This window comes from Apteryx mantelli, chromosome 5 (assembly GCF_036417845.1).
Source record: "Apteryx mantelli isolate bAptMan1 chromosome 5, bAptMan1.hap1, whole genome shotgun sequence".
Taxonomy (NCBI): domain Eukaryota; kingdom Metazoa; phylum Chordata; class Aves; order Apterygiformes; family Apterygidae; genus Apteryx; species Apteryx mantelli.
In genome coordinates, this window is record NC_089982.1 from 18,072,925 (window position 1) to 18,097,285 (window position 24,361).

General features: G+C 40.2%; 1 protein-coding gene and 1 long non-coding RNA gene across 3 annotated transcripts; both read left to right on the plus strand.

The window, feature by feature from the left end:
* The first annotated feature begins 109 nt into the window (after positions 1 to 109).
* Positions 110 to 11,010, plus strand: LOC106491973 (uncharacterized). 2 transcript variants are annotated; one of them, XR_010884347.1, is made up of 4 exons: positions 110 to 215; positions 3,503 to 3,780; positions 5,029 to 5,198; positions 8,543 to 11,010. It is a non-coding gene; the product is annotated as an uncharacterized lncRNA (long non-coding RNA). The 2 variants fall into 2 exon arrangements; XR_001293870.2 differs by lacking the exon at positions 8,543 to 11,010 and having other exon boundaries at positions 5,029 to 7,162.
* A 3,207-nt stretch (positions 11,011 to 14,217) lies between these two features.
* Positions 14,218 to 24,315, plus strand: CISD2 (CDGSH iron sulfur domain 2). The gene is made up of 3 exons (XM_067297574.1): positions 14,218 to 14,462; positions 22,706 to 22,917; positions 23,968 to 24,315. The coding sequence occupies exons 1-3, from the start codon at positions 14,360 to 14,362 to the stop codon at positions 24,055 to 24,057; spliced, it is 405 nt and encodes a 134-aa protein (XP_067153675.1). The 5' UTR covers positions 14,218 to 14,359; the 3' UTR covers positions 24,058 to 24,315.
* Positions 24,316 to 24,361: the final 46 nt, after the last annotated feature.

Sequence of the window (24,361 nt, forward strand, 5' to 3'; positions counted from 1 at the left end):
GGCGCCACCGCCCGCGCCCCGCCCCCCCAGAGCCAGGGAGAGCAACGGGGTAGGGGGCGCGCTAACGGCCGCCGCCGCCGCCGCCGGGCAGAGCCCCCCCCGCGCATGCGGTGTGAGCACGTTGTGGGCCCTCCCCGCGGGGAAGGGCGAAATCTCGCGAGAGGCGCGCGTGCGCCGTGCCTCCGCCGAGGGACCGCGGGGTGGGGGAAGAGAAGGTACTAGGACTCCCCACGGCAGCACCTTCCCAGTGCCGCTTTATGGTTTCCTCCCGCCGGGGAGGGCGGCCCTGGGGCTTCGTTAAGGCACCTCGGGGGCGGGCTGAGGCCCCTTGGCGGCCGCTGGGCGCTGCGGCGCGCACCGCTTACGACAAGTCCCCGCCCCCTTCCCGCCGTCCCCTCCCTCCGCGTGGCTGTGCGCCTGCCAAGATGGCGGCCGCAGCCAGACCTACATCGTTGTGCGGGGGGGGGGGGACGGCGGAGCGGATCCCTCCGCGCTGCCGCTCGCCTCGACGTTGCTCGCCGCCCGCTGCCGTGGGCTGGGCCCCGGCGGCGGCGGTGGGGAGGCTCCGGCCTTCGTGGCATCCCCCGCCGCAGCCTCTCCCAGGGAGCGGCCCCGGGAGCTGCCGCTGCTCACCCTGCGGGCGGCCGTTGCGCACGTCGCGGGGCGCGCGGCGGCCGTTGGCGGCCGCTGGCCCGGCGCAGCGGGGGGTTCGTTCCGGCCGGAGCTCGGTGTCGGGGCGGCTGCCCGGCCGCGCGCCCTCCGTCGCCTCGCGTGTGCCCGGTGCTCGGCCTGCACGCGGCTGGGAAGCACCGGCGCAAACGCAGGGAAGGAGCGCGGTGCCCCAGCCCTGCCACACCGCCAAACAAAGCCTGCTTGGCCCGAGCTCTTCGGGGCTCTGGCGCCACTGCGGCGCCAGCTTGGAGGCGAAGAGCTGAAAGCCTGTGATTGCCCAGGAGGGAAACATGTCAACAAGAAGTGCAGGCCTGGTGCAAGGGGGGCTGTAATGGTACTTGAAGCATGACTTTTAGTAGTATGTGCATATGTTCTCAGTATACTGAAAAAGCAACACTAAGATTCAGTTACATGCGCTGTCAGCCCAAGGACTGGGGGCATCAAATAATTTAGTTAGCATATTGAGATGAGTGGCATTTTCAGTCCACCAGAGATGGCTGAGGTGCTCATGTAGTCACTGCTTTGATGCTAGAGTGCTTGGTCATTGCAAAGCAGCAATGCCCTCTGTTGTGCCTCTAGCTCCTACAAGGCTTTCTGTTCTGCACAGCAGGGGTCAAGACACCACACTCAGCAAGGCCCTTTTCTTGTATCAAACAATAAAATTTTGTAGATTTACATATAGCGTGTCTGTGATGAAGGACTCCTACTCGTGAAGTAACAAGCAGAAATACATTGCTAGACTGACTTTCTGCTGTAATGCAGGGATATATAGTATTAATAAACATGACGGTTGCTGTCCAGGGAGTATAGATACATAATTAGCTAAATCCATTGCACTGAATTGAGTTTGCATTCATTATACTGCCTTTATTGCTCTACTATTAGTTTTCTGGCTGTCTAGGATGCTAATTATCACTGGATTGGAGCATCTTCAAACAAACTGTAAAAAAGTGTTCAGTATGAAGTTGAGAATAACCAGCAGGGAATCAAGAGAGCAATAATCAAAAGATATTTTTTTATTTATTTTCAAAATAGTGCTGTAGTAGGACTGTCACAGTTCTTCAGTATCTATATTATGTGTAGGCTAAAGAGAAAATAATACCTTATTCCTATAAAGTGCAGTTATCTTTCTCTCATTACCTGATCCACTCCTAACAATTTCTTTGTGTAGTCTTCATCTTCTGCTTATTACTTTAAATATACTAAACACTATATTCAAGAAAAGCAGCTCCAAACTTTTTCATTAATGTTCTTACCATCTTAATAGAGAATTTTGCTGAAAAACACCTTATTGCTCCATGCTTAATTTGGATTAGGGATACTGTTAAACTCCTCCAAATCACAAGTATATCTTTCTGTCACAAATGTATCTTTCTTGGTCTTTTAAACCGCTTACAAACTTCCTGAGCCTTTTCTTTACTTTTTGTCATCTCAGGAGATTTAAGTACCTAATAGTATTTTACTTCTAAATTTTTAATTATTATTTTAGATTAATAACCTCTAATACCACTCTCTATTAAGAGTTTTGATCTGGCTTCTGATTAGCATTTTATTGTATAATGGATGGAATGAAGAACTGCACAAACATACTGTTGACAGTGTGTAATTTTCCCTGCTAATTTAAGCCAACAGGAATTGTTCATCTGGTAAATCAAGTTTATCTGTGTGCATTTCAACAGTTACATGTTAAAATCAATTATTAGCATTTGACCCCAAGTATAATCTAAGAGGTGTTGAGTATGTAGTCATTGCTGGGAAATAGATTTGCATATTTTGTATACTGGATTTAGCGTACCTGTTTAGACGAACACTTGATAGTTCATTGTGCTCAGTGGTTATTTTTATTAAACAAATACATCTATTTAAATACTTACCTTTAAGTTCATTTGAGACAAAAAATTAAAAATAGTGACCTATGTAGCTATGAAAAACAAGAAGCATACTCACAGTTCTGTGGCTATTTCTACAAGTTACAGCAAATGCAGTCCTGCTTGGAGAACATTATACCTCTCTCCTCCATCTCATTTTCCTCAAATTGTAACATAAAAATCATATTTTTCCCTCAATTTTTGCAAATAGATTGTTGACTTCAGGAGGAATACTCATACAAAGTAAGGCTTTGTAACCTTAATATATTTACCTGCCATACATAGTTTCTTACCTTTAATATACACAGTAAGTGTAATATAATGCTATTTGCATTGATACCTCATGTGGTAATATAAAATGTGAGAGACAAACATGATGGGTTGCTGAACATGGGTGTTGCAACTTATCATTGAACTACTCAGTATGTTTGGGTTTGCTTCATTTTAATTTGATTTTTGAAGCTAATCCTCAGAAGTGGTTGAATCGAGATATTACCATGTCTAATCCTCATACACTAGTGGCGTTAGGTTAGATTTTCAGAGGTTTATTATGCAAAATTGCTCAGTAGGTATAATATAGGAATAAACAGTTTGCAAAAAGTATTGAAAACAGACTAGCTGACTTGAATTCTATTTTTGAGCTTTGTTTGCTTGCTTTTTTAAGTATGGCATTACAGAGCTCTGTCCATCTGAGTGGTCAATAACCTCTAAAGGCTGAATTTACCAATCTATTTCAGCTCTTTGTGATGGTCCAGCAGTGCAAGCAAGAATGGAAATTGTCTTGACATACTGTTATATCACCTTTCTCTCAGGATAGAGGGGACTTGAGGGAAAAGCAGCCCAGCCTTAGTTTAAAGTTTAGTGTAGCTTGCTGTACATCAATATCAAATTTTCACTTTCTGTTGCCTGAGACCTGCCACTATTACACTTTATGCATGCTATTTTACCTGTCTTCAAAACAGGTAGAGCAACGGAGCACCTTGGACACCAGGCAGCATCCCATATACTCAAGTTAGTATGTCAGAGAGGAAAGTGAGAAACAAGCTGCAAAGCATCTCCAAAAGGCTCTTGCTTTCTAGGGAAAAAAAATTACTTCAAGAAACCAAGACACCCTTCTCATGAGTCCATCCCATAGATCGTTATTAGCTCCTGTTTGGAAGAGACAAAAGACAACAGCTTCTGCCACTGGAAAACAAAGAGCTAAGAGCATGAAGAAACAACAACAGCTTCTCCCTGTTTGGTATGCACATTATAGAACATCACAGCTGACTAGGCCTCAATTTTCCCTTCAACTTCTGGTCCAACTTGTTTTTCTTCAATCATCAGAAATCAAACTTGTAGTCAAATCCATCTTTAATCTGAGAAAAACTCAGCTTATTATGGACCCATTTGATTCAGTGTAAACTGTAAAGAGTAAGAGAAAAGCTCTCACAGAGAAAAGTTGATAAAATAAGGTGGTTCCATTGATTTTTTTTTAAACACAACAAATACAAAAGGCTGCATTTGCCAAACCATGTGCCATTACATGACACTATAAAAAAAACAGGTTTTAGGATGTCATTGGGTTTCATCTGATCCATGTTTTAAATACCTAAGATTGTCAGCACTTTCTGTATAGGTGGGAGCTTCTCCCCTTTGAGGACATAGCAGCATCCTGCCACTCTTAGCACTGCATGCTCAGTTCCCTGGCCTTTACCTCTGGGACCATTACTTCTCTTTTTATTAGGAAGAAGAGGTAGGAAAAATTTTCCTCACCTGGAGTCTGGCCCAAGGCCAGTGTCTTACACAGCAGTTAGCTTTTTAAGGAATATAAGATAAAAAGTTAGCTTTTTATCTTCTATTCCAGTTTGGCAATGCTTCATCTCCCCTTTTTTCTTCTACATCTTCTCTGACATTCTCACTAGAACAATTTCCAAGCTAGTCCACATGTCATCTTTCTAAAGTAGTGCTTTCTATCTCACTGTTAGGTCATGGAGCAAAATACTGAGCCCCATAACCCATTTTAAGCCATTGCTGCTACTTACAGGGAGTTATAACATCTAATATTTAGTCCACGTACAAGTCCCAATGAAAAGTTTTAGCACTTTGTCGAATAATGGCCTGCTAAGGTTTCATCGCTTGCACAAGGTCATATGGACTTAGCAAAACTTCAGAATACTTCAGTAACTTAGGTCTAGGTCAAAATCAACAGACCAAAATTCTCCACAGAATCTTCTGGTCATCTGGATTTTGTTTAGCAGTTCATTAAAATGGTTTCAAACTATTAAGAACTTTTTTTAGGCTTGTGTTGACAACATAGTTTTCTTTCAGTTGGAGAAGATTCTTCTCTTCCCTTGAAATCCTTAGGGAAAATAAGAGCTATTTTACAAGAAGAAAGTTTTTGACAACTTCATTATGCTACTTTCACAGACCTTAATAACTGAATCTCTGAAAATTGCTACAGGATATTTATTAGTATTCATACACAGTATTCTTTTTTTTTTTCCAGCAAAACTACCATTTGATCTAAATGAAAGAGATATTCCTTTCAAGTCAGCAGCAGTTTGTGTCAACAAGAATGTTTATTTTCTGCACTGATTCAGCTCTATGGATATTGAAGCATAAAAACTCATGGATGAGCACAGTGTAATTGCGATGCCAATTTTGAAAAAAGAAAAGGTTTGTTGTCATGCAACTACTAACTATCTTTGTTTCCCTCTTTCATACACATTCTTTACATCTGTGAATAAACACAGATTATATATATGGCAAAACAGCAACTTAAAATAGGGGCGTAAAGGATTGAGATATCAGGCACAGTTGATAAAATAAGTTAACACATGCTGAATTCAGCAGATGAACCCCCTGTGTGGAGCACAGTTTTATCAGTTTCAATAGGCCAGTTTACAGCACTTGGAAGATTTGATCAAAATGATGTTCAGTGGTGACCTACTTTACCCCATGCCTTTTGAGTAGGTTGTTTTTCCTTGATATACCTGTTTTGTGACCCCTCAGGCTGCTTTCACACTGAATGCTAAGTCTGTAGGAGTTACACTGTTACTGAAAATGACCAAGCACTTCTTACAGCAGTTTTCAACAGTACTTTATTTACCCTATTGTGTTTACTAAAGGAGACATCAAAGGACTCTCTGAAGCACTGTCAAGATACATCTATTTTCATTACTTTGAGCTAAGTGATTACTAGTCCGATCCAGCTAGCTAATTTGGATGGTCCTCCAGTGCTTGTTCCAGGATGCAAATGTACTAGGCAAACCACTATCTTTGAGGTGTGTTCAGGTTTAACAAATGATTTGACTGACTTCCCTAATAATCAGTTAAATCAAGGTAAAAGTCACTATCCAGATAAAATGTTAAGGATTAAAGCTGAGTATTCAAACAAGCTAACTAATATATTTCACAGGTTCCCTAGCATAAGTAAGGCTATTCAGACTTCACAGCACACACACTGGGTTGGTTGATTTGAAGTGCAGGCTCCAATTCAACTAGCTTACTGCATGCTAAGTATCATTTTCATTGTTTGATTAGAGTTACAAGGTATTAGTTAGCATGCCCTGAGCAGCACACTTAAAAAAAATAAAAGCATAAAAAGCCTTTTATCTTAGTCAAGACAAAAGGCTTAGCCACAGGGATCAACCAGAAGTTCCAGAAGATGGGGAGGGGGAGGAGGGGGTGACGACAGGGATTATTAGTATTAGTATTAGATTATAGTATTAGAGCCGAATTATCATTAACTTCACAAATGGCTTGGAGCAAACTACCTTTTTTACCCATTCTCACTTCTTCTGAGGCAGTCCTGCTAGGTGAATAGTTCACATATTTGTAGCTAAATAAATGCTATACTTCAGTAGAGGTAGCAGGTTAACTTTCCATCACTCTTCATTTGGAAGCTTTTTTTCCTTGTAGAACATTCTCATTTGCTTTTGTTTGTTTGTTTGTTTGATTCTATACAAATAATGTTCTGTTTCCCTGGGGAAATTCTTCCATAGTGTTGTAGATTGCACTATTTTAATTGTTTGATACTATATTGGCTTAATTTAAAGTATTGATTTAGGTAAATAAGAAAGTCCACACAACTGCTTTAGGGTTTTTTGTTTGTTTGTTTGTTTGTCTTTGAACTGACAGGAGTATCTGCCCTGTATTTTGACAAGGGATTTAGCTATTCAAGTATTGTGTGTTAGTGGGGGTCCTTACATTTTTTTTTCCATTTGAGCACCCTCATTTGGCTGATCTTTGCAGTTTTTGGTGTGTTCCAATTAACAGTAAGATGTCCAAGGGCTTGCTTGGTCCTTGAATATCTGGGTAATTACAGCCAAATATATCTTTTAGAAGGAATGAATATTATTCTTGTTTGCTGTCATACTGTAATTTGGGAAATATTGCTGATGACTCTAAATCAGCAGTACTGACATTAACCAGTTATTAAACTATTCATCATCGTGGTTATGGGAATGGATCAGGGCAGTATTTCTGAGTGGGTGGGTTGTGACACACACAGTAGTCATCAAACAGTCAGGTGTTGGCAAGTTGTTGAAAATTTTGTAAAATACAAAGCAACTGAGGTTCTGCCCTCCTCACAACTTTTACTCTTCAAGGTCAAGCATGCTTTTCAGCCTCTTAAATTAAATCACACAGATTTCTCACTTTTACACCAACAAATGCTCATTCATTTTTATAAAGACAATAAGTGCTGCAATTTTTTTTTTTTTTTTTTTTTTGCTTTGGATAATGGGGGGAAAAAAAAGGAGAATACTGGCTTAAGGATTTAGTAGTGGGATCTAGAGATATTATTCCAGGTCATACTGATTTAAGTTCAAGTCAACAGGAAAAAGGATAATTTTGCTAACCCTTCATGACTATTTGGTGGTCTACATTAAATTATTTTATGATCTAAGTTTAGCATCCATACTAGAAAAACAAACACTGCTGCAGTTAGGCAAAAAGGACAGGGTTATGGAGACTAAGTGATATTCTCACTTAGGATAGCTCAGGATATTTGACAGGATCAAATCATATTGACAGGCAATTTGAGGGAGTACATGTGGCATCCATTTCCACTGTACCTGTTTTCTGAATGATTAGAACATTTCTGTCTCTGAAGCTGACAAAAAAACATCTCGTTCAAGCGGCAAACTTACATAAAAGTGTAAAAAAACCTGAAGAAGAATCATTTAATTCCTCCTGGGGAAGCAGTTTAAAACGTTTTCAAGCATCTTAATAAATTGACTACAGACACCTATGACAGGACTAATTTTCAATAAAAGACTTTCTCTGCTCTAGAAACAAGGGCACTGAATCTTTTCCTAGTTGCTAAAAGCACTCTCCTAGCACGTTGTTCAAGATGAATGCTTCTTAATTATCATGTATTTATCTTTTATATTTTTACCTTTCACAGTCATTATGCTTAAAATTCTTATAAAGTAAGTAAACTTTGAGGTGGTAGGTTCATTTCCTACTTTTTGTGTTGGTTGTTTTCGCTGCTGATTAGAAAGGAAAAAGAAGCTGATTTTTTTTAATGTATTTACTTTAGAGCTTACAGCTTCCTGTACCAGTGAAATGCACAATTTATATAGAATTACGGCACAATTTATATAGAATTATGGCAATATCTTAAAGGGTAAGCAAGGAAGTAACTTACAAATCTTCTAGGGAATAGCCAATTACATAGAGTTGGAAATGCACTATGCTACAGCTGACTTGCAGTTCAGAGGCCGGAGAGTGCGTGGATAGAATAGAAAAGAAAAAAAAAAAACATTAACAGGATGGGCTGAAAAGAACTTACATTCATCTTATTTACCTGCCATGGTACTATTCCATATCGTTCTCTGGTAACCTCTGATGGAATCGAGATAGTCACTTTTTCCCTGCTTCCACCTCCATCTATAATACATATATTATAGACAAATATATATTTGATGCCTGATGTTGAAGCCATGCATTTCCACCCAAGATACACAGTATCTTCCATGGAACTTATTATTTTTCCTCCTTTTTATTCTTTTGAGATCACAGAGAAGGAATATGGGTTACTCTCAATGCCAGAGCTGGCTAATCTTGAAGAGGGGAGATGGGCTCAGAAATCTCCACAGCACGGCCGTTACACAGCAGTCTGAGAAGGAATGATAAACTACTGCTTTACTGCAATGTCAGTGGGCATCCTGACACAGGAAGAACTTTGAACACAGTGCAGTCATACCGCAGAGATCACATACTCTGTCCTCAGCAGGGGAAGCTGGTAGTTTTTCTGTGCTATAATTAGTCACTGCCAACCAATGCACATTGCGTCACAGGAATTAGTCTTGTGGCATTCTCACCTTTGCCTTTCAAAATGAAGGAAATATCTTTCACTGACAGCTATTATATTGAGGGAGTAAAGTACTAAGGAAACAAATATAACCTTAGTTGTCTAGTCAAGGATATATATTCTTCCCTAATAGCAAATATCAATGCAGTTTAAAAGGGAATGGTCCCCTGCTGAGAACATATTGACATATATAGCTTCTTTCCCCTGGAATTCCCATCATAAGAGAGCAGCTCCTAGTTTTTGATAGCAGCTTTACTAGAAGTAGAGGCTGAAAGACTGATCTGAACTGCTGCATCCCAGCACCTATCACATCTGCCCATTTAGCAGTGTGCACTTCCCTGACTATGCTGGCTTTGTCCTCTATAGGTCCTTTAGTGTAGGAGAGGATGTATCTGTTTTCCATCACTGCAGCTTCCTCCCAGGGGACAATCTGGAGATTTTGCAACCTGGTTATTGCAACAAACCAAGCAGAACCTGTCACAAATCAGTAATGTATCTGGCCTTCTATGAACATATTAGTGAATCATAAACATATTTGTTCCAATCTTAGTAAAACTGTTGTGAATTAGCAACTCCCTGGAAGCCAATAAAGTTCCCAATCTGCACAAGTCTGTATGCAATCCCTGATCAGTCCAGATCCTCATGAGCAGTACATTTTGGATCAAGTACCTAATGCAACTGGGAAAAGTAGATGATTCATTTAATGGGTCAAAGTTTAAAACTTATTGCAACAGTATATTTACCATGTACTTTCTTGTACATCATTAGTGCTACATGATTAATGTTACTTGCAATAGTTTCATATCATGCAACTTCAGTTACTTTAAATGCTTTAAATAAAGGAGATTGGAATTAGTAACAGCATAACTGCTTAGACAGTCATAGTTTCACCTTGTGTTATTTTTGCAAATACTATAGTAGCAATAGAAACCATTATTGTGGATCAATGCTAACCACTGCATAAAAAGACAGTCCCAGCTTGGAAAAAACTTACAATGTAAGTACAATATAAATGCACATTATTTGGGAATATCTAGGAAATCAACACTGAATACACATATTCTTTCTTGGGTTGGGTTTCTTTTCAACTTTATTTCATATCCCCAATCCATAACTTATGGGCAACATTTCCCCAAGATACTCCCCAGCATTAATTGTGGGAAGAGGAAATTAAAATGTTAAAACTGCAGCTGAAAGAGAGATAAAGGTGTGGTACTTTCCATGAACAAATAAAAATAGGGTCTACTGCTCTGTTCTCTCCTGAGCAAAGTTGCCATGTTGAAATTTGATCTAAATCTTAGAAATCTTGCCATTTTTTTATGTTCATGTTGTCACTCTTTTAATAAATTAAACCACTACACCCCCCCCAACAGTATAGCAACAATACAAACACAGTGCTCACCACAGAATAGTAAATATTTTCAATAAACATCAGCAGAACCTACTTAAAGAGCCAGTTCTCAGAGTCAAGTGAAAGCATGAGAATATCAGCTTTCTTTTAAAGGCAGTTGAGCTTCTGGATGTAAAAATAAAAAAATCAAAACCTAACTTGCATGCAATCAGTATGTCATAAGCATAAAGTAGAGGAAAATAACCTCATATATATAGTCTTATAATAAGGTTTATGCTTTTTAAGCCAGTCTCCTCACTATTTTTTGAGACTCTGAATGTTGAGCACGCTGCATAACTAACTGATGGAGACATAGCCTAAAATGAATCACAGTTCCTATGGCACTTTTGGGGTGTAATGATTTTGCTTGTTTTGGGGAAGTGGAAGAGTGAGGGATCTTTGCATGCAGCAGGAACAGCAGCCTAATCAAACTACACCGTGAAATGATTCGAATACAAAGGGAGAGATCTCGCTTCCTCCTAGATAGAGGCTTGTGTTTGCTGATCACTGAATCCAGCCCATTGGTGACAGGATAGCTTTTAGATGACAACAGTCATTTTGCCTGCTGTAAAGACTATTCTAGCTGCTCATTTTGAAAATGGCAATGCCAATCCCAAGAAAGTGGTTTTAAAACATGAGACATCCTGTTGCTAGAAAAACTCATAACCATGAAAGAGCGCTGAGCAAATTATTATGCTACTTAGGCCTATGTTAGATAGACAGGAGGATTTTATGTCTGCTAACTCAGATTCTTTCATCTTTTATCTTTGCTGGTATGTACTCGGTAAAATTAAATAAATGAGAAATATCATTTATAAAAGGTTTTTTTTTCCTTTGCAAATCTTAATGTGCTCTAGACAGACCAGTAAGTGTTATCTCATTTTACAACTGAAGTAAATGCAATTTATGAAGGGTAACACAGGAGGAATACAATCAGCTTCTCTTTACCTATGCTCAGTGCGTCAGATCAGGACTGACCAGTTTTTGGATGCTGACAACAGCTCTTATTTCTAGTCAGGGTCTCTGAGCTGGACCAATACAGCTACATTTTAGCGACATTGCACTTGGCAGAATAAACTGTGCCAAACAAGATCTGCATTTGCACCATTAACTTTTCTACCATTCTCATCAAAATGTATTCAGTAGTAACCTAACTGGGCTGGTTCTCTTTTGGGCTGTATTTTAGGAATTCCATGTAAAATAACCGAGTCAGCAATAGTTATGTAGATCTCTTCATATGGGTTCCATGCCGCATCTTATTTTTAATGTCCTCACTAGCTGAAAAATACCAGCAATAGAGGATACCTACCGCTGAAAGCAATATTCATATTTCAGTTTTGGTGACCTAGGTTCTGTTCAAGTATCCATGCTTGGGCTCTTTGCAATGTTATTTTTATTATAGTGGCACCTGTATATCCTAGCCAACACCAGAGTATCAGTGTCTGAGATTTATATGAAACACATAGGCAGACTAAACTCTACTTTTAAAAGGTCACAAATCCAAGTTAAATATGCAACAACGAGTGCTTCCCCCCCCCAAAAAAAAAAAAAAAGCCATAAGATTTTCAAGATTCCTAAGAGGACTGAGACTCAAAGACTTGTCAACACAGATAGATTGAAGCGGATATCGGTAAAATCCAAAAGAAGCAATCTGCCTTTGGAATAGGAATGTTCACACAGGGTATTAAACGTGTACCAGAAGAAAGATGTTGCATCTGGCTGGTAAATGTCCTGATGTTGACTGATCTTAACACTCTTATCCTGTAATGTGGTACTTGAAGATGGACTACCAAATAAAACCCTACTCACTTTTGCAGGATCGAGCAAGCCTGCAGCTTCTATTTTTCCCCTTAAGTCAAACACAAAGTCTGCAGCAGAGCTGGAGAGCAAACATTAATCTCCTGAGCTCCAGTTCAAACAGGTCTTCTGAAAACTGTTTTTTGCCTCCCCTTCAGTTGCAAATCTCATTCAGACTTTATTTTCTTTATCATTTTTCCATAATCTATGACTTTGCCCTTTCACATATGAAAAACAGTCATGACTCATGTCAACTGATACCTAAGACACAATGAGAACGGTTCCTCTATGCAACATGTGCAGATTGTCTAGCAGTGTGCTGAGTGGAGTGCAGATCAAAGGCAGCACAGCAAGGCTCGGGAGCTTCAGTGAAATGTCAGCTGTGCTCTCAGTATCACAGCATCCAGAGGGGCCTGAATGAGTGGAAGAAAGGGAGGAGGGAAGGACAGAGACTCTCAATTTCAATGTGAACTTGTTTGATTCAGAGCTGAAGGTTTTACCTTATGTATCTTCAGCCTTATGTATTCTTCCCTCAGTAAATTCACAAACAAGGTTACATCATGACAGATCTGACGCGTAATCTTTGCAGAATAATCAAGCATTTTGTTCTTTCATTATCTTGTCTAATAGCAGGCATTTGCCTACACAAGAAGGAATCATCTTAGGACATCAGACATAGTCATTACAAGGATAAACTTAAGCAAGGCAGGAAAGTCTAAGATACTCAGAGATCACAGGAGTATTCTCACTAGCTAAAGATGATTCATCAGGAAATGTTAATACAGGGTCACAGATAGGAAAGTAATATTCAGGCCAGAAGCACAAACAAGCTGGATTTGTTTGTCTTAAATCTGGCTTCCAGTGTTTGTTTTTTGCCTTAATTCTCTATGGTTCTTTCAACTATTGGTTAAAATTGTCCTGAATGGATCATTAAATCAAATTAGTGAAATTGATGTAGCACCGGGCTTGTATATCCTAGACAAAACAAGGTAAACATGACTGCTGAGTAGATTTGGCCAAATACAGACCCAGTGATTCAAGACAGAAGCATAATTACTATTTTAGCCACATATGAACCCACCGATTCAAGAGAAAAGCATAATTAATCTTTCATTGCTTTCCTCAACCCTCTTCACTTACCCCAAAACTTCTATATTCCTCCCGTGGGAGGAAAAGGGCACAGCTGATACAGGCAGAACTGGTGTGGTTGTGTACACTGAGGTAGGAGGAGAGAGAACCGTGCTCCAGTCAAGATCACGTAAGGGAGGTGATATGTGTCTTCTGCAGGAACCACACTATTCCAGCTTTCCTGAAGATGCTTGTGCTCTGTGCTATATAGTATTAGCACTTGAGGATTATTCACTCGCAGTAGCAAAGCATCTTGACGCAAATGGTGTTGGACTCTCAACCAAGGGAGTAACGCAGAGTTTCCAGCTCTAACAGGATTGTCTGAACTAACCCTGAATGGCTATATACTTCGCATTTTTTCATGGGTTATCCAGGGGCAATTCTTTAATGCCAAAATGATCTGCTTGACATAAAATGGAATATGTTTAGAGATACAGCTTGCTCTACGCAAACCACTGCCAAACATGAGGTGGATGGGCCCCTCTCTGTAATATTAAACCTCTCACCACTCACACTGTCCCACCTTGGAAGAGTTACAGTATTATATGAAAAACACCATTCACAGGAGGAAAAATTTTTGGTCTTTCACTTCAATAATTTTAAGACTGTTGACACGAAGTGCAGTTTTAATGGAGCGGGACGACGATAAGCAATACAGATCCTATAAACCATAAGACAGGTGTTTAAAGTTGCCTCTCCTCCCCCGCGCCCCCCCTCACGCACCTTGCTCGATCTCCAAGCGCGACCTGTTTCAGCGGCGAGGTGCGGGCGACCGCGCAGCGCTCACCAGCGGCGCGGCGCGGCGGCGGCCCCAGCCGTTGCTCCCGTAACGGCAGCTGAGGGGAGCGGCTGCCCCAGGACGCGCGCGCTGCGTTGCCTGAGCCGCCGCCAACGGCCTCCAACGGCCCAACCGCCGCTGCCCGTGTCTTACCGCTACGCCGCCGCCTCCGCGGTAGCGCCCCCCCGCGGGGCCCGCCGGCAGCGCGGCCCCAGCGGAGCAGAGCGGAGCGGAGCGCAGGGGCGGGGGCCGGGTCCGCGCAAGCGCAGGCGGCGTCGCCGCGGCTCCGGAGGCCGCCGGCGCAGGCGCGGCGGGAGCAGCGCGAGGAAGCGCGCGCAGCGGCGCGGCGCGAGACGGTGGGGGCCGTTGGCGGCCGTTCACCCTCCCCCTCTCCCTCTCCTCCTCCAACGGCCGCCGCCGCCGCCATGGTGCTGGAGAGCCTGGCCCGCATCGTCAAGGTGCAGCTGCCCGCGTACCTCAAGCGCCTGCCTGTGCCCGAGAGCGTCAGCGGCTTCGTCCGCCTCACAGGTAGGCGGGGGCGGCGGGGGGCGCCCGCCCCGCTGAGCTCCGGCGCAGCCGCTTTTGCCCCCCCGGGGCGGCGCCGGGCTGCGGCGTCCGCTTCTCGCTCCGGCGCTCGCTCCTTTTCCCCGCGGCCGAGCTGAAGAAGTTAGCGGTGACCGGGGGGGGAGGGGGAGGAAAACAAATAAGCAAATTTTAAATCGCTGTTGAGCTGTTTTAGAAGTCAGGTTACCTGAGGAAACGTCTTAAGGTGCTTTGTTAGGTAGATGAGTAATAGTCGTAGAGCGGCAGCGTAAAACGTAGCAGACTTCTTGGCCCCAGCTCGTTTTGCCCTCTACTAAAAATTTCTCTCTGTACAGGTACCAGCAAGTCAGAGGCCACGCACGTAAAGAAAATGACATTTTAACTGTAGGGCTTAAACCCTGCCTCTTCGTTTAAACAAGAAGTTAAAGACAGTCTATATTGAATTAACAAACAAAACTAGAAAGAGCTGTTTCTGGGAGGTCGCTGCATACATAAAGTTAGGGGGTTTTTAATTTTTTTTCCTATTCAGTCGTTTTTATAAGGATTTTCTGGGCGAGGGAGGGAAATTACCTGTCTGTCAGACATAGCCCTATGCACAAAGTAAACCAGCGGAAAAAAAGAAAAGAAAATGCTAAATACTAGCAGGCTCTTTAGGTGTTCAGTGCACTTCAGTGGAGTTCCCAGGATACTTTGCGTACTGGAACCATCTGAGCCCAGGTTCAGCTGTGGTTATACAGTATCAAATGACACAATTAGTTTGGCAATAAAAAAATGAGAGAGAGAGACTGTGACAGAAACTCTTTGGAAGTTCTTCAGAGCGTAGAATCAATCCCATATGTCTACATGACACCACTAAGTTATACAGCTTTAGTAGTGCTGGAAAAGAGTTTCATCTAGAACCAGGCACAACTTACTTAGAACCAGGTCTGAGTACTCTTTTTCCAGCATGTTTATGTTGCTTGTATACTTAAGAGTTCCATGAGATATCTTGTTATGTTTCCCAAGACAAGGAAACACATTTTAATGAACTGTTCTTCTCTCCCCCTAACTACTCTTATCATCTGAACAAATGCTGTTAATCATATTTATCCAATAGAGATTCAGCTGCCAGAAAGTTGGGAAGGGATACAATAAGCTACAGCAAACAAATGAGCTTCTCATATCCCAGGCATTTGGCAGTTTCCTACTTACATTATTGCCCTTTTAAACACAACTGTATTTAAAATTTCTTAATACTGCTTGACTTCAGTCTCTTCTTACTTCACTTACCTGGACACATACACTTCTGTAACAGGATTATTGTCCAGTCCATCTGTGTATTTGTGCACATTGCATCCATCTTTAGGGTACAGGTCATAGCATCATAGGGTGTTTTATTGTTAAAGCTTAAGCCTGCCTCTTACATATAATAAACAAAAGCTTTTCAAAGCTTAAAGGTATAGTCTGACTGAAGGTTTATGCTAACTGGTCTTGTGAAAACTTCAGCTTTAGTAATAGAACTTATTCTGAAAACCTCTGGTCAGAACTTTTTTTTTTTTTTTTTTAATAGAATGATCTGTAGGGGAGAACTGCTTTGCCTTCATGTTGTTCACCCCACTGACGGATACTAGCTTGAATTTGAAGGGAGGGAGGAGCAGAAGCAAACCAACAAAACCTTCAACCAAGACCAAACATGTGAAGTTTCAGTTCCAAAAATAATAAACATAGGTAAAAGAAGGAACTAAAGCAGAAATTGCTTTGATACCTGGTAGGAATTTACTGAATGTATGTGAAAAAATCCACTGTCTTTAATTCTTAGTGTTTTCTTTGACTGCTCATGTGTTAAACCACTCTGAAAAAAAGGAATAAAGTGTAATTAAAAATATATAGCTACAGAGACAACATTCTGAGCTTTGACACTTTTTTCCATTTTTTCAGCAATCAGTTAGACTGATATCCAATGTCATACTTAGATATCTTTCTCTAAAAGGGGGGAAAAAATGGAAAATGGAGGAAAAAAAAAAAAAGCAAAATCCTGCAAGGTTGCTGAATATTATGGAATACTGTAAATGCATCATAGTGAGACTTTTCAAAAGGATTCTCCCTTGCTAAAGGAATACTCTTGGCTTGTAGCTGTTTCCTTTTAAGCCTTGCAGCCTGGGGTAGTAAAGAGAATTACATGGTAATGAGAATGACATTTTTTGTCACCCCAATCACAGCTGGACTCCAGCTACCGTAGATATTCAAAAGATGCAGTTGCTTTGTGCTTTACAATAAAGATCGGGCACTTCACAGACTAGCATAGTGGGTTTCTGATTATGGCAGGTAGTATGCCTGGACCTGTCTGATTTGGAAGGAGGGCCTTTTAACATGTTGGAATGAGTTTTGGAAAGTTAGAGGACGGTAAAACAGCTTTGGTGGTAAGAGATGCAAAAGTCCAGTATGCGCAGTCATATAGACCTCCACATTCACAGTGTGATATAAAGGGAATAAAAATGTTTTACACTACCACAGCCTAGGCATCTAAATTAAACATGATCCTCTCTTAATGTTTAAAAGTCATTGAAACCTCATACCCATTTAAATATTTTTGTACTCGTCTATACAAAGACCTGCATCAGTCTAAGGTTTTGTCTAAGAAAACTGGATTGCTTCACTAAGTACCTGATACTCTGACACGTGTAACTAAATAAGACACTGATTAAGAACTAAGAATTTATCACAGATTGCAGGACATGGTAGATATTTCTCGGTATGATTTTCTTTATTAAAAAAAGAACAAATGTTCACAGTTTATCATCATTTTGGTATCCCTGTCTGTTCTACCTCTTTCATATTGTTGCTGTGGTCTTAGCCTGCCTTTTCCTAAGGTCGTGAGCCTCTAAGAGCAGGGAATTCCCAGTTCTGGGAATTATGTCACAGTTGCAACTTATAGGTACTTTAGATAACAGGTTAATGACCATACTATGAGTAGTTGTACTATACATTGTTGAATAGTAACTCACTGTCTTATAAATGGATACAGTGCAAAAGTTTGTATTTTAAAACGGGAGGAAAAAGGTAATTATGGAGATTGTATCAACTGAGTTACAGTTAATGAAATGCTATTAGACAAACGAGGATAAGAGAAGATTAATATTCCCTTTTGTGTTTACTACTACTACGAATTACAGAACATCATATTCTTTGGCAAACAACATATCAAACATGTAATGCATTTTCCTTTGCTTCTTTTGGGAAGATGAGAAGTAATATTGATCTTAAAATGCCACAGTGTTATTTGTCCTTTCGTGGCAGCTATTGAACTTCAGACAAGGACCAGCTCTATAAAACACTTGCTGGCGTTGACCTTGTATGCAAAGGCAGGCCAGGACCCAAATCTAGAACAGTATAGTGCTTTGGTTGTTAGCACTACTATTGCTTCTATAAACCTTCATTAGCTTCCAGGTAGAGGCAACCTCAGTTCCCTTAATCCATCAGTTGTAGAAATGACAGACTAAAGAAACTACAGGGAAGAACCTTTTGTATGTGATATTGTATTGTGCTAAAAAAAAATAAAAATCTTGAGATGCCTATTGTCTGTTGTGATATCACCGAACCATAATGGAAAACTGCTTGCTTGGAGAAAGATGGACACTTAATATTCAGTGCTAAATGCCTGAAGGTAAAAGCAGTCAGGGAGGAAGGAAATGATATGTTTGACCTTGGGTTTGATACCAGATATCTAAATCATCGCACTGCTGCTGCTCAGAAGCCTGTTTCAGTTTGTTGTCATGGCTACTTTACCCTTCTCAAGTTTGCTGAAATGAATGGAGTTGTCTCATGCTGACTTTGCTTTTTATGCAGGTACGTTTCATTAAACCAGCATAGGCCTTAACCTCAAAATAACGTCGTCAAAAGTCTAAGAATCTAGGTGCTAATTACAGTCCCCTTTCTGTAAACATGACATAGTACTGTGTGGGCTGTCTCACACCTGGCCTGCATGTTAAGAGGACAGTTTTGTGGATCATCCTTTACAGTATTGAGGGAAAGGAGGAAGGGGAGACTATGATAAGTCTTCAGAGCCCATTTGAAAAATGGATTTGTCATTTGAAGAGCGGCTTGCTAACCTGTCCATGTCTTTGGACTTTTTAATTTATTATCTGTGTGCTACATCCCTAAAAGGACTGTCGCCTCTCCACTTTCATATCTGCTGAATAAGCTAATAGGAATATTAAAGTGTTGTGTGGAGTCCTTTGTGTTTAGTATGTGTATCAAGGAGAACATCCTTACAGATCCAAATAAGCAACAGAGAACAGTGACAGAACTGCTTGTTAGTTCTGAAGAGAAACTAACTGAGTGAATAATTTGAATTTGCCTGAAGAAATTCATCAGTTTAGAGAATATGTGACCACAGTTCCATTCTTCATTTTTACTTGTAGTTAATATTTGTTAAAGTTTCTGCTTGCAGGTGAGCTGTTAGTTTAAAGAACTGCTTTTGGGTCTGTATAGTGTCATTTCTATCTAAATTAGCTAAGACATAAAATCAAACTGAAAGAGAACAAAGGATTAGTTGGTGAGAGGCTTATAAGCACTGGCCACTCACTTTGATTTGACTCTAAATGACTGGCTAGTCCCTTTCTTTTCACACTGAATATTTGTTACTGTTAGAATAAAAGTTAAGGCATCGTCTTCTCGTAGACCTACCACAGTGGACTGAGGTCCATGGCCTCAGCTCCATGGAATTCTTGAACACTCTTGTTTCAGTGATGTTCCTGATGCTTTCCAGGAGCTATCTTCTGGATTGGTCTCTGTCTAACACGAGTCAAGTTTGAAGACTAACCTCTTCGATACTCTACTCTCCATTTCTGGCTCCAAAGACTGCCTATTCCCATGCAACAGAACTGATAAACTAAAGAATCTTCAGAATCAATGTAATTGCTGAATTCTGAGTATCAGCTGTGAAAGTGAACAGAATCTTGTGAACTGACTTACATCTGCTTCAGAAAGGTATGCATGGCTTCAAAAACACAGAGCAGCTTGCAGATGCAGGAAGAGATCATTGCATTAGTTTGGGTGAAGGTTTTCTTCCCTCCTAATCCAAAGGGCTATAAACTTTTTATGACAGTATCTTGTCTGTTGTACCCTAGAGGCATGGTCATGCTGATTTTTCAGTCTGAAAGCATCAGCCTGTGGCAGCCTTGTGACAATACCAGGTCAGTTTGCAATTAGTGTACAGCTGGTGTAATTGGAGGCTTTGCAGAAACTCCCAGCATAGATACATGTTAATAAAACCTGTAGCTAGTGAGGACAGAACTCTTTAGCAGCGGTTATCATGGTACAAATACTAAATAACAACATGATAAATAATATTGCTGTACTTCATACTCCCATTTTTTTCTGGTTTCCTTTCTTTGAGGTTACAGCTATCATGTTCCTCTTTCACATGGGTGAACCTAACTGGTTAAGATTCTCCCTTAGTCACAACTACTGGCCTAGTGAGTGTTCTGACTTAGATGTCATATCAAGGAGTTTCATGATGTATTGAGATACCACTTACTGTTTAGTTGCTGGTCTCTTTTAATGACGTATAATTCTGATGCCAGACTCTTCCTTTTTGTGTGTTAATCTCAGTCCAGTTGCATTCATCAATCTGAAAAAAAAATAACACACTTCTGTTTGTGGTGCACTATTGGGATGTCTGTTCTGTTTTGGAGTTCAGAGTGGTTTTGTAGAGGTCCACCTTTGTGCCAGCAGTCAGGTCAAATACTTGATTTGGAAGTTTTCACAATTACCAAAGTTTTTTATGTTCTAAAACATGTTCCAAGTCAGCCCTTCACAGAAGGTCAGAAAGTGCATTCAGATTCCTGTTGGTGGGGTGTTCTGGAACAACTCATCTCAATCAACGTTTCTTATATGATACCATTCCTGCTGTATGAGCAATGAGGCTGGAACATGGCATAGTTTGTACTGTATGTCCATAGCTGATGCAATTTAATTTTTAGCTTCAAGGCCTTATCACAGAATCATCAGTGTCTTGTGAAGTTTCTGAAATGTTTATGAACCCTTTCTGATACTGATTATTAAATGAGGAAGTGAAGCTATGCTAGGCGATTCTTAAAAGGTAGTTGCATTGGTTTGGTCATGTATGGTGTGAGGTCAAAGAGGTGCCTGATTAGTTGGTTCTCCTGGTCTCTTTTCTTGAGATAGTCTTGTGAGGTTTGCTTTAAAAGCTCCGCTTGGAGTATTCTGTCCTTCCAGACCGTATATGTGAGAACTGAATGCTGAGCATCTGGTAGGATTAGTCCTTCTGTTGTGGCCTAAGACTGAATGTGTTTCCTTATTGGATTATTAGGCAATTTTAGTTTTTAATGAGCATTTTCACCAACCTTGTCTGGTAAAACAAAATTGTATAAGATTTTGCCTTACTGTTACTTACAGTAATGTTAGAAAAGACAAACAAGCACTGTTGTCCAGGAAACCTAACATTTTGTGCAACACTGAGATACTTATTTTCAGTTATTTTTAAGAATTTATATCTTATTGGGGGAACTGAGAAAAGAGCAATAGAGACTACTATATTGCAGCAACACTTAGCAAATTCTGTAAAAAATATGTTGTGCATAGGGACCACTGCAAGTGGAGGGATGGAAAGACTACTGAAAATTCTTGTGGTGCCTTTTTCATGCATGCAGTTGTGGAGCATTCCCAGATAAATGCAATAAGTAGGGTTTCACTTCAAAGGCTATAGAAGGCTTAAAGAGCATAAAACTATTCCCATGAAATATTTTCATTATATGGTATACTTTCAGAACATTCAAATTGTTGAGAAAAGGCCATTGCATTCTAACTGGGAAAATATTACCATGAACATGTGCTTTATTATTACAAAAAAATAATAATAATCTACACAAAGTAATATGATTTTTTTGGACCTCACAAACTACCTAGCATCCTTTGCCTGCTATATTGCATTTCCTTTCTTGTGTGTCTTAATATTGAAAAACAAACTGTGGAACAAACTCTTGCTTCTGACCCTAAACCATTTAAAGAGGAACTTGTTTAAAGTGTCTTCTCTTACATAGTGCTTGTGTAGCTATTTATGCTTCAGCTCATTACAGTTCTTTGTTTCTAGTTTAGAAATATCTTTAAAATCCCTTCCACTTCTGTATGGCTTAAGATTTAATATATTCTCCACCATGTTAGAAAAATGCTTTCTCCTCTATTGCTACATTGTACTTAAATTACACTGGAGCATTGCCATAGCTTCTTTTGTTGGGAGAGCAGATCCACCATGAATATACTTACTGCTCTGTTACATTTTATACCAGGTGCTGATCAACTTCTTAAAAAGTTCAGTAAGTCCTTCTGTTATTAGTATGTCTATAAGCTTTATAATGATGCAGCAAGGCAGGTATGTCTGGAGAGGATACTTGAATCTTTTACCTGTACCTAAAAGAAGTTCTTCAGCAAGATAAAAGAGCAATTTTCTGTGGCTTGACCTACCTGGCAGGACCTACCTGATCTCAAGTCTCTTTCTTTCTATAAACTTATTGTAGAAACTAGTTGCAGATCCTCAAGCAAACAGAGTTCTGAAGAATAAAATCAGGAAAAAAATGGTGAAAGCTTGTCACTTTGCTAATGCTTATCTAATATCTGCATCATTTCTGCCAACAATTTCCTAAAAAAAAGCAAAAAACAAAACAGAACTAATGAAATGAGGAAAACTCAAGAAGTTAAAAATCTGAAATAAGCAATTAAAAATAGAATTATAAAGCATACTGAATAGTTCCTCTTATACAGAATGTAAAACACGGACACTTAATATTCTGTAGTGACCTTTTACTAACTTCCCAAATGTAATCATGCGCAGTTTGCTAGCATATAGTGTTGATTTACTGCGGGGGAGCAAATGGCCTGTAATTTTAGGGTTCCTCATTACGGTACATCTTGTATTTGTTTGGGATGTATTTTCTTCTATTGAGTCATCTTCTAGAGCATTAAAATTAAATTTGAGATGAAATTCTGGAGTCCAATTTGTACCTTAACTACAGTAAAACCCACGTTTTAATCTGGGGTTTCTGCACAACTGCTGTCTGTGTCCCAGTTTTACTTCTTACTGACTTAGCCTTAGACCCTTGCCTGCCCTCAGAGCCTTGCCAACTGAGCAGCCTCATTCCCTGTCCTAAACCTACATCATTTAAGAACAGCTGATGCTGAACCATGCTAAAGTGGTGCCAATAGCCAATCTAAATTCCATGTGTCCTTAGTTTCAGAATGGCTGCGGTTATTGCCTTTCCTGGGTGTGCTGGCTTTGCTTGGTTATCTCGCTGTTCGTCCATTCCTCCCCAAGAAGAAGCAGCAAAAGGATAGCTTGATTAATCTCAAGATCCAGAAGGAAAATCCAAAAGTAGTGAATGAAATAAACATTGAAGATCTGTGCCTCACTAAAGCTTACTGCAGGTGTTGGCGTTCTAAGACGGTAAGATACTTTGTACTATACTAGGATTAGGCTGAACTTGCATATTTTTATCAGTTCTGTCACTGTGAATTGGAACACCTTACTTTTCTCTGGAGGTGGAACATGTTCCTGGTTTCTGAGAATTGTACAGCTCTTCCCTTTCTCCACTCTAAACATATCTACATGCAGAGAGACCGTAGAAACTTGTAAGAGACACAGAAGTGTTTTCTGGAAACACTTGCAGAGAGACCACACTTTGAGTAGATTAAAACCAAGCAAGCCTTGTTTAATACTTGAAAATACTTTCTAACTGGCTAGAAAGTAAGCACTCTACTTTGCAAAACCAATGTTTAGAAATACATATTAGAATGAAAGTAAGCCTGGACTTGCATTGAGGATGGAGAGAATATCCTTGTCTGGTCCAGAGCAATCAACAGATAGTCGAGTCACAGCTGACTTTGGATATCACATATCCACCAGCTCAACTAGCTGTGTAAGTTATACACAGGTATTTTTCCTCTACCCCCAATTTCTTGCGAGTGCCTCACTGCGCTCTGTTTTTGGCCTCTGTGGACTGAATGTTTTCTTGTTTTAACAAAAAATTCTGCCTTGGACCTAAGAAACTCTCACAAGTATTCTCCCTTCAGAATAATCACTTTAGCAAAATATTTCAGTTTTGCTTGAAACTGTACTTTCTGGTGAAAAATGATTAAACCAATTTGGAACACTTTCACTAGTTCCACAATAAACCTTAAGCCATTTGTGGCCACAGCCTTGGCTGCTGCTTTGCTGACTGTTCTTTCATGCAGAAGGCTTTGTCCTTAACTTTGAGTCCAAGAACAGCTGTTTTAAGATCTCACAAACTTAGTTACCTGGTAGCAATGTGTTTTTTCTTAGCAACACGTGCCAGGTGCTTGATAGGAGACAGGGATTTAGATGATGGAAAGGGACTAAGGAGGAGGAACAAGAAACTTTATCAAAATATTCTTGGCATAGGAAGAACTATAAAAAAAGCACTATGCAATTGCTGTACAGAGATGTACTAATTTCTCATGTATTTTTTTCTTCCAGTTCCCTGTCTGTGATGGCTCTCACAACAAGCACAATGAATTAACGGGAGATAATGTAGGTCCACTAATACTCAAGAAGAAGGAAGTATAGCAGATACCTAATCCATTAGATTATGGCTAAGTCTTTTATACAGTTGTAGTTGCAGGCGATGACATTTTATTATGTGATTAGATTGATTTAGTCTAATGATTGCTGTAGATTTCTTTTTGGGATAAACTTCATTTAGACAGTGCTAAATCTCACTGTTTTGTTACTTTATTCTGAGAAGAATTATGTCTGCTGTGTAAAACTGTAAAGTAACTATCTCTGTAAATAAGTTTATTTCAACAATAAAGTGACTTCCCACAATTAAGCTTTTTTTGTATGAACATGCAGTTATAAAAATGTCACTATT

What these genes read in the sequence shown, in the direction of transcription:
- CISD2 (XM_067297574.1), top strand. Translation starts at nt 14,360, where the DNA reads ATGGTGCTGGAGAGCCTGGCCCGCATCGTCAAGGTGCAGCTGCCCGCG. An exon ending in CGGCTTCGTCCGCCTCACAG is followed by an intron (nt 14,463 to 22,705) that starts GTAGGCGGGGGC and finishes ATGTGTCCTTAG; the next exon opens with TTTCAGAATGGCTGCGGTTA. An exon ending in GGTGTTGGCGTTCTAAGACG is followed by an intron (nt 22,918 to 23,967) that starts GTAAGATACTTT and finishes TTTTTCTTCCAG; the next exon opens with TTCCCTGTCTGTGATGGCTC.